General features: G+C 41.3%; 1 protein-coding gene across 7 annotated transcripts in view; it reads left to right on the plus strand.

Annotated features, from left to right (window-relative positions):
• atg10 (ATG10 autophagy related 10 homolog (S. cerevisiae)) overlaps nt 1-14,168 on the plus strand; it is a 294,562-nt gene that overhangs the window by 40,638 nt on the left and 239,756 nt on the right. For all 7 annotated transcript variants that reach the window (XR_005942884.1, XM_041186996.1, XM_041186998.1 and 4 more), the window contains 2 exons: nt 5,399-5,530; nt 7,641-7,769. Coding sequence is in view for 6 of the 7 variants with exons in the window: in XM_041186994.1 (XP_041042928.1) it covers nt 5,399-5,530; nt 7,641-7,769 (261 nt within the window). In the remaining variant the exon portion in view is untranslated. The remainder of the gene's footprint in view (nt 1-5,398; nt 5,531-7,640; nt 7,770-14,168) is intronic.

Genomic DNA, 14,168 nt, shown 5'->3' on the forward strand with positions numbered 1-14,168 from the left:
TCAGTAGTTCAATGTTAGATGCTGGATTATAGCTCCAGATGAGAAGTGGACAATGCATGCCCTCAACTATTGGTCTCAGAATAACCTTCACCCATCCCTTGTTTTACCTCCGAAATCCTTGGACATTTACCACTCTTTACCACCCCTCCATTTCTAAATTCCCTCAAAAAACCTTGGGAACATTTTTCTGTAATTCTGTACACTTGAGGATCCTTTTCTAAAATCAGTTTTTAGCTCCAATTTAAAAAACTTGTTTTGTTTCAAGGACTTTTGATATTAAAACTAAATTGAAAAACAAAGAGAAATTATCCATTTGGCAGTGGTACAGTGGTATTGTCACTGGACTGGTATTCCAGAGACCTAGGGTTCGAATCCCACCATGGCAGATGGTGAAATTTGAATTCAATAAAAATCTGGACTTAAAAGCCTGATAATGACCATGAAACCATTGTCAATTGTTGTAAAAACCCATTGTTTCACGAATGTCCTTTAGGGAAGGAAATCTGCCACCCTTACTGGCCTGGCCTACATGTGACTCCAGAGCCACAACAATGTGGTTGACTCCAAACTGCCCTCTGAACAAGGGTAATTAGGGATGGGCAGCAAATGCTGGTCTTGCCTGCGACGCCCACCTCCCATGAACAAATAAATAAAATGAAAAAAATTGCTGAAAAGGGAAACTTTTTTGTTGTACTCATCAGGACAATTCTCAATAATGTAAGGGAAACACAAATTTATACTGTATGAGAAGAGAGTGCTGATTGGTTAGCAAGTGGACTCTGATTAAGGGATTGCCATGGAGAATGCACGAGTTGATGGTGACTGACTGTTAACTGCCAAGCATTGTTTGAAATTTAAACCAGCCAGCTTGACTCTGGTCACGGCATCGCCCTGAGGAATGAACCAGCAAATGACTGTTACATTTTGTTTAGCTGAAGTAGGAGCAATGTGTATACATATTCTTTCTGTCTGCAAACAGCTGGGCCCTGTGTATTAATATATGTAGCTCCAGTACTTGCAAATGCACCACGCTGTAATCCCCACTGACAATCTTAAGTTAGTTGTCAGCGTAATTCTTAGCACAGTGAGGATTATTTAGCAAATGTTGTCCAATCGTGAAATTGTATCTAATGTTGGACACTGTGTTTTGAATTTTGCAAGCTTGGGTTGGTTGGGTACAGTGTGTACCTTGTCTATTGCAAACAGTGGAAGTGGCATGCTCTTTGGTACAATCCAACAATCTTTGGGACATGCGGCCTACATACCGAGCATCACACTGGCAGTGAAATTCATATACCACCTCACTCATTTGTGTGATGGGCAGAATGTCTTTTTGACTTGATGGCAGCATCCTGTTAGTGGCGAATACCACTCGTGTTGCTACTACATAGTAGCAGTGTGAAACAGCCAGCTTTATCTGTTGCTCAAATTTTTGAGATACTTTCCCTTCCAGGGTAATCAACTTTTCAGGGCCGAAAATGATGACTTAAGCCTGTTCTTGAGCTTGTGCAATAAACGGCACAAAATGATCTCACCAGTGTAGCCAATTTCCTGTAGGATGCCTTTGATGCGCCCTATATCAACATTAAGCTTGCCTGGTATGCAAATAGCTTGGGCCCTATATACACGGTTGCCGATAAGGCCAATCTTATAGTGCATGGAAATGTAAGAATCCCAACATGTATATTGACCAGCGAAGGTTGGCTTGCAGTAGACCGTGGTAGAGAACCCCCTGGCAGATTTCAAGGAAAGGGAACTCATTTGACTGCTCCATTTCAAAGGTGAATTTTAATGCAGGATGGAGCCCATTAAGACATGTAAGAAAACTATCACATGCAGCTGCAGATTTAAATATAACAAATGTATCATTCACATATTGGAAATATGCCAGGAGCAGGAGGTCAGGTGTCATTCCATCGAAGACTTATTTTTCATAGAACCCAACAACGATGTTTGGGAGAGCTGGGCCTAGAGGGGATTCCATGTCAACACCATCTTGCCAGAATGCACTTGCCAACCAATCAGCACTCTCTTCTCATACAGTATGAATTTGTTGTTTCCCTCACATTGGTATTCTTGTGAATTGTCCTGATGAGTGCAAGACGAAAAGCTTCAATAAAAAAATGCCTCCCTTTTTTTCCCCAGAGATTAGCCCAATCCCGATAAATCCATGTATATTTGGGGAAATTAGCGAAAATTACTATGTATCTTGAACATCACTAAATCTGAAGTAAACAAGCAGGCACCAACAGAAAGGCCAAGTGCAGCTGAACAGCAACCAAGAATAATTTTGTGGATAATTCAAAATTTTTGTATAAATTTAATTTTCATGAGCACAAAATATTGTCAAGCTATTTTAAAAAAAACACAATGGCCAGGATTTTCCATTCGTCGGGTGGGCTCAGCGGGGGGGGGGGGGGGGGGTTCACGGATTAAGGCCCACCCTGCGTGGATCGTGAGTGGTAGCGCCGAGTGCTACGTGTGCGGGTGGGGGGAGGAGGGAGGGTGGGCCTGGCGCGCAGTTCACGCTTGTGAAAGAGTGCTTCAGTCTCCCTGAGGCATGAAGCTGCCTCAGGGAGATTGAAATGCTTTTTGTAAGAATGATTAAATACAACAAAAATTCAATGAAACATGTCCCCTCATGTGACTGTGTCACACGAAATGGGACGTGTCTTTAATTTCAAAGGAAAGTTATTATTTAATTTGGAGCAGCTTTGGAAAACCTCATCCCGCTCGTGGATGAGGTTTCCTAAAAAACGTAAAGGCCGCTTGGCCTTTTCGCATGCCTGCCAACCGTAAGTTTGGACGGACAGCGTAAAATTCGGGTTAATTAGGTCCTTAATGGCCTTAATAGGCCTTTCAATTATTGGCAGGCGTGCAGCCGACCCTGGCGTGCGCCTGCTGAGTGCAATATCGTGCAAGTTCACGATGATGTCGGGACGCACGCCCAACATCATCACGCGTCATTTTACGTTTCGGGCACACGCCCACATGCCGAATGTAAAATTCTGCTCAATGTTTGCGAATAGACTATATGCTGCAAAAAAGGTGACAGCCAAAATAAATGATTAAAGTAGCACAGCACCATCATAACATTGTGAAGAGCAAATATTTTAAACATCTGACAAAAATATGAAACAGTTGATGCTAAAGTTTAATTTTGGAATATGCCCATGATGATTTACTGCAGTGTATCTATTTTATAAATAATGTAACTATAGACATTATCAAAGCTTTTCAACATGTGCCCTAACATTATAGTTGTAATGTAGATTTATCTCCGGAGATGGTTTCTTTTTTAGGAGGTAAACTGTGGGAAACTGAGTTTTCTTCTGCCCTTGGATTAGAGATGAAATGAGATCCTCAAAGCATTATTCCTCCTCCAATGATTCTTAGGGGAGAATTTTCTCCCCGTCGGGTGGGCCGATTGGGAGCCGGCGCGGGGCCGATTGCTGCCTGCGATTGGCTGCGCGTCACCATTTTGCTTGGGCGATTAAGGCCTGCCCAGAGTGACACGTGCCAGGAGTGCTGAGCGCTACCTGTGCGGGCCGGGGGGTTGAGGGGGGGGCCGCTTTGAGGAGGGAGAGTCGGGGCCTGTGTTCTTTCACACATACGTGCTAAAGAGTGCATAAATCTCCCTGAGGCACGAGGCTGCCTCAAGGAAATTAAGTTCCGTCATAAACGTTGCAAAAAAATAAAAATAAAGTTATTCAGACATGCCCCCTCATGTGACAGTGTCACATGAGCTGGGACATGTTTATGAATTTTTCAAAGAAAAATTTATTTAATAATAAACACTTCATGAAACCTCATCCCACCCGTGGATGATGTTTCATGCAAAATGTGAAGGCCGCCTGGGCTCTTTGCCTGCCCTCCAACCTTAAGGTTGAATGGGCAGTCCTGACAATCACTTCAATTAGTTTCTTAATGGCCTTAACAGGCCTTTGACAGTTCGGCGGGTGCGCAGCCGACTCCAACGCGTGCCTGCTGAACTAACGTTCGGAATGACATGCAGTATCGTGGGAACACATGCCCAACGTCACCGTGCGTTATTTTACATGCCGGTGAGCAGGGCCCGCCCCCGCACGCTGACCAGAAGATTCTGCCCTTATATTTTTGCCAGTAGCCTAATATGCATATTTCTAATTGTTCTGGAGGCTGTATCTTAACTCAGTGTCACACAATGTGAATAACCTGTGCCTTGCTTGGTGGGGGTGAGGGGAATGAGGATGTGCCTGAGTTGTTGGTGATGGTCATGAGGTTTTTTGTTTTTATATTGGGACTCAGTGGAGAAATAGAAACGTGATTTTGATGTTTACATTTTCGGGATGTTTTTGGAATAGATGGATTCCATTCACTCCATGCTGATGGATGATTTTTCAAAAATAGATACCCAATAAATCTACAGCTGCACAGGAGTGAAGCTACTACAAATAATGCTACTGAAACAGTCATGTGCTATGGTTCTGTGTAATGATTTTTGAGTTTGGCTGTGCTGAATGTGAGAATTTAAAGCTGAGGAGCTGTAGAGTAGAAGCCCCTTGCCACAGAGGAGGCACATTGAAGGCTGAATCTCTCAAGTTTTAATGTAGTTCACTTCTGGGTTGGTAGTTTATTGATATTTGGTTATTTACAGTCTTGGATAGTGAATTGACCTGAGGACTCCTAAAAGGAGAAATATTTATCATCTTGTACAAATCTTTGTATACTTTATCCCATCTGATTTTATATTTGCTGTGTGGTCACAGTTGATTGGCAATAAATGATCTGGTTATTTAGCCTGATAGCTGAGTAAATGCTGCCACACCAGCCTCTTGGCTCAGTTTACCTCACACCAGCCTCTTGGCTTGGTTTACCTTGGCTGTGAAGCGGCAGATTATGCTCAGGCTGGTATAAGTGGCTGTTCCAAATGTCCTGCTGTTTTTTGCAAGGTCGAAAACTTGCTCCTTTGCTGATGGATACACTGAATCCAAATAGTTGCAAAATCTAGGATAAGGCATTGATGTTGGATCATCCCCATTCAATTTCGAGTCAAAAAAGACTGGTGCAGAGAACAGTCATCCACTCTGGAGAGATGACTGCTTTTCTTTCCAGATTCCATATTCATCTTTGTACCAAATGCAGGTTATTTTTTTCAAAATTTGTTAGGCTTGCTAAAGAAAGCAGCAAGATGTCAAGTGTTCTTTTTATTGAATGAATTATTCTGATTCTATGAATTTCTCTTACTCTAATTTGAAATCATTGTTAGAAAAGCAAAATAAATCCTGTTTCTATTACAGAAAATTTACACATCCCACCTTTCTGATAATTTTTTTAAAAAATGACAACATATTCAGTGATGAAGTTATTGCTTGTGCTATTTGTGAAGTTACTAATAGGTTTACTTTCTTGCTTTTAGTATTTGCAGATGTCGCATAACTTTAACCAAGATGGAAGCATTTGCCTGGGAGAACAGCAATTTCAGCAGTTCTGTAAATTGTTTATTAAGCATTCAGATGAAATCTGCAATGGCTGGGAGTGGAAGCAAAAGGTATGTTGGAACATAGTATCTATCATTTAAAATCAAACAGCTCTTTAAGGAGATCAAATATATTTCACTTAATTCAAGTTCTAAATTTATATTTCTTCACTTTCAATATTTTCCCTCTTTCCCCCTCCCCCATACCTTGCTCACTTTCCTAACTAAATGTCCATTTTAAGAAAAACAGATCAAAGAAAATCAATTACAACTCTCCACGGAATAACATTTGGATTTATTCTGACTTCATCATGCTGCTCCCATGATGCACAGAAATGTCAGCCTCAATCTTACAGAGGATCCCCGTGGTGACCCCATTTCCAGCCACCCTAATATTTACGGCTGCATTCGACCCTGGACGAGGCTTCCGCTAAAAACACACATGGTTAATATGCAAGGGTCGTCACATGTTCTTTGCGCTGCAACCCAGTGGAGTCTTAAGGTGTCTCTAGCAGGTGGAGGGATGTGATTGGGGTGGCAAAAGGGAGCCATGAGATCTTGGAGCTGCAATCAGGAGCAGTTGGCTGGCAGGGTGGGTGCGTGGGAGTGAGGCAGGAGAGTTTTGGGGCTGGGGAGCTCGAATACCTTCTTGTGAGGCTGGGGAGAAGCATTCCTGCTCTTCCTGTCCCATAAGAGTTCAAAAACAGATTTCAAAACTTATCTAGCTCTCTTCTGACCAGCTTTGATGTCATACACTTGTTTACACTATTCATCCTGTGACAGGTTGCCAGAGATTGAACAAAGTAAGTGATAGTAAAACTGAGTAAACCATTTATGGTTAGACTTTTATTTAAATTGGCCCTAATCGATAGTCTATTTTTTATAGCTTGGAAGAAGTAAACCTTGTGTAATAGGGAATGCAGATGTGGAAATTTCTTTCATTATTCAGTATCAGGATATGGGTGTCACTAGCACTGCCAGAATTCATTCTTGAGAAGGTAGTGGTGGGCATCCCACTTAAACTACTGCAGTCCACGTGGTTGAGATATTCATATATTCCTACATGCTTTGAGTTAGGAAGTTCTGTGACTTTGACCCAGTCATGATGAAAGAAAGGTGATATATGTCCAAGTTGGGATAGTGTGATCTCATTCCCTTGCCCTATAAAGTGGTGGAGCTCATAGTTTTGAGAAGTGCTGCCAAAGAATCTGTGGTGACTTGTTGCAGTGCATTCTATAGAGAGTACATGCTGCAGCCACGATATGGCAATATGGAGTGAATATTTGGGCTGATGGAGGTGTGACGCTCTTGGAGTCTTTCTGCTGCTGATCACCACTACTTCACTATAAAATCTTGCATTTAGTTGCAATCATAGGGGTGGTTTGGTATGTCTAATAAGATTTATGTAGGTCATTTGTTCCATGTGCGACACTGAAGCTGAAGCCTGGCAAATGTGATCGTGTTTGTAAAACTGAGGAGGACAAATAAAATTGATCAAGATACAATATGTGGAGCTTGTCTATTTGTACATAGATGCGATGTTATTAACTGTATTTTTTCACCAGATCATGTTATTCGTTGCTTACTGTGAGCTCAAATTAGATGATCTTGAAATTATTGCTGGTTAATTCTTTTGTTCAGTCAGTAATCAAAGCTTCCTCATCTATAGTTACCTGTACAACTGTGCCTAAGAAATTGAAATTTAAAAAATTCTATTTGACTGTTTTAATTTCCTTGTGTACTGTACAAAATGGTGTAAAATCTAATGACGAATGGCAGATTTCAGTGGCTGGAAACTTGTAATTTCACCTGAATAAGAAAATGAAGACTATATTGGATTTAGGAAGCACATGTTGAATATTTGTCCTGCACATTAAATCCATCTACTATTAATTCAAAATCACTTAATTCAAATTATGATTCAATTCTTGATCATTGAAATCCCATTTTGCTGTGCTATTTATATGGCTTAATATAAATTGTACAACAATTCAAATATTTAGTGCATCAAGCGTTGAATTGATCAAAAGATTGAGCCTTGAAGTCCCCCTGAGAAACTTGCAGTATATCAAATAAAATGGCCAATAATCTACTGGGAGGCTGTAACCATAGTAAAAAAAAAGGACTTTGGCTGCAGATAAATGTATTTGACTCTCATTCTACTCTGTTTTTATCTTCACAGGAGCTCAATGAGGGGTACATGGTAAAAGTACACTTGAGAGCTATAAATTCCAAGAACAACTTAGGTGTGAGAGACCATTGCTTTCAAGGTGTTCAGTGTCATGAAGCAGAGCCTTTGTCTGAGGAAGAGGTGAGAATAACAGATAAACTAAACATCTGTAACACAATAAATAGTTTTAGATTCTGTTATAATTGCATTGTATGCACCAAAAAAGCCTTTTCTATATTGTCAGCATTATAAATGATTTTATCATGAACTCACTTGGAACAAGCACAATAGTAAGTGTCGCCTCTTAGTAACATTTTCTGTTAAAAGTTAAGGTTTGCTGTGTGTTAATGACATTTTTTTTATTGCAATGAAGAGTTGTCCCACCTACTCTACAGAAATGACTTTGCAATTTGCAGTAAAACTCCCTGATGCCCAGGAAAGATTTTGCCATACAAACTCAAGTGTTCCAGAAGAATGATTAAATCATTAGCACTTTAAGGACCAGGCTGAAGGCCTGAAAATAATTCTGCAGTCTAACTGGAAACTTTAAATTAATGACCCAGGTTTTGCAGTTATCAGTGAAGCGACAGCGCTTGCTGCTGACTTTAGAGAAAGCTGCCCACAATGATCTAGCAATCTCTGTGGTATGGGTTCCCTCTTTCCGAACAATAGATTGAATCTGGCGCCACATCAAGGGAATTTCCCGGTGCCGGCAACAGGCCTGTCATCAAGCAGGGAAATCACATTGAAGAATTCTCACAGACAGCAAGCCAAGAAGTAAAATGCACTGACCCTTTACTTTTATTTCATTTTCTGTAAAATTTTATTAAGTGATTTGGACATGTGGAATTAAGGTAGAAGGTAAAATTTCATGAGCAAACTTTAAAAAAAAGATTAAAAATATGTGGGTTTTCTCCCCACATACTCCATGCATTTCACAAATTTAAAAAATAGTTTTTCGGGGCCAGGAGTGTTTCTCAGCAGTAATTATGAACTTAATATGCCATTAAAAACCCAGTTACGTCGACTAATAGTGTAAAAAGGAAAGTTGTTGTCAGTTCGGTGAATTCAATTTTGTCGCTGTTTGTCGGGGGCTTCAACAGCAATCTATGGAGAAGTGTAGAATCACTGAAAGCAGCTTCTGGTTTACCACGCTTAACTATGCATGTGCTGACCCCAGAAGCTGCTTTCAGCTTCAGGGAATGACGATGGTGATTGCTGAGTTTGCCATAATTACTACCACAAAATACGGAAAAATATATGGTGCAGGATAAGGCCCCATTCAGAAATTGACCTGAAAATAAACTCCATGTAACTTCAAGGAAAATAGCTTTACAGTCAATTGGCTGTCCTCTTAATCAGGGTGCTGCTGCCTGACTACATTTCTGAAACTGTATTTTGTTCTCCAATGGCCTTAGATCTCAGCTTGGGTCTCGCTGCTTTCGGCCGAGTCAGAAAGGTTGGGATTTGATGCTGAAACTGAGATTAAGTGAATTATGAGGCCATTTCAGCAATTTGATTAGATCATGTAACTTGTTTAAAGATCAGATTATGTCCTTTGTTCAAAAGATTGAATGATTTTGTTCCCTTGCTTTAATTAACAGCATGGTTCCTTTGGTAGGTAACAACCTATCTGTTTCAGTGGATTTTTCCAAGTGACAACCAATGTGAAGATCACCTTGGGTGAAATTTTATGGTCTCCCCCCCATGGTTTTGAACAGGGGTGGTCTTGTAAAATGTAGCACGTGGCTTAAATGCCATCTGCCTGCCCGCTTGACCTGTCTCCCATTTTACAGGAGGTGATGGGGGTGTCAGGCAGCTCACCTGCCCTTGGCTCAATTGAGGTCCCTAAGTGGCCAGTTAATGGCCACTTAAGTACCTCAGCCCACTCTTCTGCTAATTTACCCATGGCAAGGGAAAGCCCACATCAGGTAAGCAGCCTGGCTGCTTTTACTGTGCAGGCTGGTATCAGGGAGATGGGTAATTCTTTGGGGGTCCCTGTGCACATCAGAGGCACCCCCCGAAAGTCATACACCCCCTTTAACCATCTCCTCTTGTTCTCTCAAACCAGGCCCCTCAGCCCCTTGCTGGTGCCTGCCACCCAGGCCCCGATGATACCTCCGACTTAACTGAAGTCCGGTATACCCAACCTCCTTTTCTTCAGGGCCTGCCTGTCGTCCCAGCAATGGCCATCGCTCAAACCTGATGCTGGTGGGGGTACAGAGGCTGCTAGCCAATTGGATTGGCTGACAGCTCTCTAAGGTGGGACTTCCTTCCAAGATTGGGGTGGAGTTTTCGACCTTAGACAATTAATGCTTCGTGGAGGATTAATGACTGTGGGGCAACTGGGATCAACGGGGATGTGTTCCCTGGCGACTCTTCGGGTGGAAGTGCAGGAAACCCCACCATCCAAAAAATCCTGCCCCTTATCTTCTGAGATTTGGTCATTTGTATTACTTGTTTAATCATTGTCTCTGTTGTGTGTAAACATGGTTCAGAAGAACTTTACATATGTGCACACTTGCTGTGCATCAGAATTCAGATGTCTGCCACAATTGAGATGTCACATGCCATCTAATGCAAATTTGTGCTATTTTTAAGAATAAAGTAGTATAAACAAATAGACTTAGTCATTTGCAAAATAGCCTAGAAATAGAAGATACCAGCACCACAATGTTTGTAGGATCTTGTGTGACCTTTTCATGATCAAAGCATTATGATTCTGATCTCTAGCATGCCTAGCAAGTAACCTTTCGGTGAACTCACTCAGTGTTTACTTATTTATTGGACTTTCATGCCTTTATAGCTTGAGATAAACTTCTGACCACATATCTGTGCAGTCACTAAAATCACCTATTTCCACTTCTGTAACATCGCAAAAACTCTTCATTCATGCTTTTGCTACCTCTTGACTTGACTATGCCAGTGATCTGGCTAGTGTCCCATCATTCACCCCACATAAACCTGAGTTCATCCAAAACCATGATGTCCATATCCTACCTTGCACCTAGCCCCGTTCACCCACCACCATTGCTGACCAACATTGGCTCCTGAGTTGGCAACACCTCAATTTTGAAATTCTTGTTTTCAAACCCCTTCATGGCTTCACCCCTCCCTATCTGTATAATCTCTTCCAGCCGTAAAACCCACCGAGATCAATGCACTGCTCCAATTCAAGCCTCTTGCGCAGCCCCGATTTTAGTGGCTTCAGCATTGGTGGCTGTTTCTTCAGCTGCCTAGCCGCTAAGCTCGAGAATTCCTCCCTAAATCCCCTGCCTTCCTACTTTTCTCCTTTAAGACGCAGCTTAAAACCATCTAACCTAATATTTATTTATGTGGCTAGTGTCAAACTCTGTTTGATAATACCCTTGTGAAACGCCTTGGAAAGTTTTACTACTTTACAGATGCCAAATAATTGTTATAAAATACTTTAACAGCAGAATTATACAATATGCTTTACATTGTATAAGTACAGTCCTTAAGTAACAAATATCATACTTTGAGCAGTGTCATGGAAGAGTAATTTTCAAGATTATATAAACAAAATTGTATCTAGTGCACATTTCCTGTGTACTACGTTTCTTTAAAAATAAAGGACAAAGGCAGAGTTGTAGCCTGAACCCTTCAAAGTAGTTAAACCCTGACATCACCCAGGTTTTAGTTTGCAGCATTTAGATGTTGAGAGCTTAAGGGACACAAATATACCTTAGTAACGGTAATGCATTCTCCATTTCATCCAGCTTATTGTGAGCAACATCAGAGGAGACCTGCTAGTTCTATACAATGAATGGTGCATTTCTTTTTTTGTCATGTTGTACATCCTATGTTACACTTTTGTACTTGATTTTTTGAAAAAATTCTTGCAGCAAATTTGCTCATATATAAATCTCTTCCAACATCTATTAAAAAAGAAATCTAATTAAAGCAATCATTTGGACTCTACAAAGAAACTCCTCCAGCACCAGAAATATCTTCTTTATTAATGCAGGAGTCAGAATGTCTGTCTGTGTAAGTTAAAACTTAACCTTACAGCCACACTTTGTTGAACAAGAAAAGCAGGCAGCTCTCGGCTCTGACTCACAGCTTAAAGAGCAATTAAACTGTGACCTCTCCTGCAGTTTTGTTAGTGAACAAGTAAACTTAGGTCAATCAATTAGATTTGTGGCCTTTCAGGACACAGGTCCACCTTAGTAGTGCAATAATACCTTGTGTTTCATGGGATGATGCTTCTGTCTTTATTAAAATATTATGCCATAATTTGACTTACCATGAGTAATGCCATGAGATTCAGTAGTATGTGTAGATGTATGAAATATTTATATGCATCCCCTCTAGAACATTACATTTAAAAGTTATTAACTGTTGGGTTTACGTTTAACAATTAAAAGTTAAAGTTTTGGAATCACTAACCAACGACATTCTAAGGCTTTAGGGAAGATGGTGGCGCAGTGGTAATGTCACTGGATTATTAACCCAGAGATCCAGGCAAATGCTCTGGAGAGAGAGGTTAAAATACCACCATAGCAGCTGGTGGAATTTAAATTCAATTAATAAAATCTGGAATTGAAAACTAGTCTCAGTAATGTCAACCATGAAACTATCATCGATTGTCGTTAAAAAAAACCCATCTGGTTCACTAATATCCTTTAGGGAAGAAAATCTGCAATCCTTACTGTTGTAATATGCCTTTAAGGCATAGCAGCATGCCATCACTAGAAGGGAAGAATGTCATGCGATCCAGCCTCAGTTTCACTTTGGCCTGTGAGCAGAACACAGCATACACAGCCCCGCTGCTGATGTCTTCAAATTTTCTATCTATGTATATGTATATACATGTTCTCATGTGCCTAGTCTCAATAATGAACCTACAGCGTGTTTACACAATCTCCAATGAGTGTTTGGTGCCATTATATTGTTATAAAAATATGACATGGTGTTCAGTGGTAGTCAAACAGCCTGGCAGCAAAATTGAGAACAGATACGACATGGTGAACAGCCTACGTGGCATGAGACGACCGTTGATGTTTTGGTCAGACCACAACGAGTTTGCCGTGTCGGGAAGTGTTGAAATCGCAGCATAGTGACTGCACGGAAAAGCTTTGAAGACATAGTGCAGAGATGGTGTTCAAGTAAAGAACTGGTAAACATGGTGGGATTGCAGTGCATAACCTGTCAGTTCCATGAGTGGGTCAGCGGATTGAGAGGACCAGCACCAGGTTAGCTCAGTAGGGAAAGCGAGTGACCAGGGTGTGGATCGGATCGATAGAAAGCGAGGGAGAGTCAAACAAAAAAAACCAAATAAAGCCATCATAAATTGGGCCAGGGAAGGTTGCAATTATAAAAGGCGACTTTGGTAGTTGCTGAACAATAAATTGAATAAAAGAAGGAGGAAGGTCAAAGGGATTTTGTCAAAATGTCCACAAAATTGCCCAGTTTTAATTAGGAAGTAGCTGATTTATTATACAAATTCAAAATGTTCAAACAAGCATACAGAGCTATGGTTTCTTGATTCGGGTGTGTCTGAACCAGACAAGCAAGCCATAAAAATTTGCCTAGCAATTAGGAATGAAGGTCTCCACAGGCTGAACATATCAGGATTAACAGCAGAAGGGCTAAAAGATTCCTAAAAGATATGGACTACATTGGAAGACTGGTTCAGAATAAGGTTAAACCTCCATATTCATTGACTAGGGTTCATGTCATTTCGACAATAGCCTGCAAAACCCATAGACACTGCATCAGCAGATGCAGAGAAAAGGGTATGCACTATGATTTTTCAAATGCAGAGCAAGCAGACAGAATTGTTGTGCTGGTGATTGCATCCACTCCCATGGAAGCATTCTAGAAGATCTGCTAGACAAGCCCAAAATCTATAGCATTGAAGAGCAACCCATTGATGGATGTAAGTATGAAGTGATCCTCGCAGATCGACAAAGCTTACAGGTCCTAAGTACAACCCTAATTGTTGATGCACTCACTAGCATATCCAATCTAGCAAGCCATGTGGAATCACAGAATCAGAATCACAGAATCATAGTGCAGAAGAGACCTTTCGGCCCATCGAGTCTGCACTGACACATGAGAAACACCTGACCTACCTACCTAATGACATTTACCAGCACTTGGCCCATAGCCTTGAATGTTATGAAGTGCCAAGTGCTCATCCAGGTACTTTCTAAAGGATGTGAGGCAACCCGCCTCCACCACACCCCCAGGCAGCGCTTTCCAGACCGTAACCACCCTCTGGGTAAAAAAGATTTTCCTCACATCCCCCCTAAACCTCCTGCCCCTCACCTTGAACTTATGTCCCCTTGTGACTGACCCTTCAACTAAGGGGAACAGCTGCTCCCAATCCATCCTGTCCATGCCTCTCATAATCTTGTACACCTCGATCAGGTCACCTCTCAGTCTTCTCTGCTCCAACGAAAGCAACCCAAGTCTATCCAACCTCTCCTCATAACTTAAATGTTTCATCCCAGGCAACATCCTGGTGAATCTCCTCTGCACCCCCTCCAGTGCAATCACATCCTTTCTATTATG

The sequence above is a fragment of the Carcharodon carcharias genome, chromosome 4 (genome assembly GCF_017639515.1).
Source record: "Carcharodon carcharias isolate sCarCar2 chromosome 4, sCarCar2.pri, whole genome shotgun sequence".
Taxonomy (NCBI): domain Eukaryota; kingdom Metazoa; phylum Chordata; class Chondrichthyes; order Lamniformes; family Lamnidae; genus Carcharodon; species Carcharodon carcharias.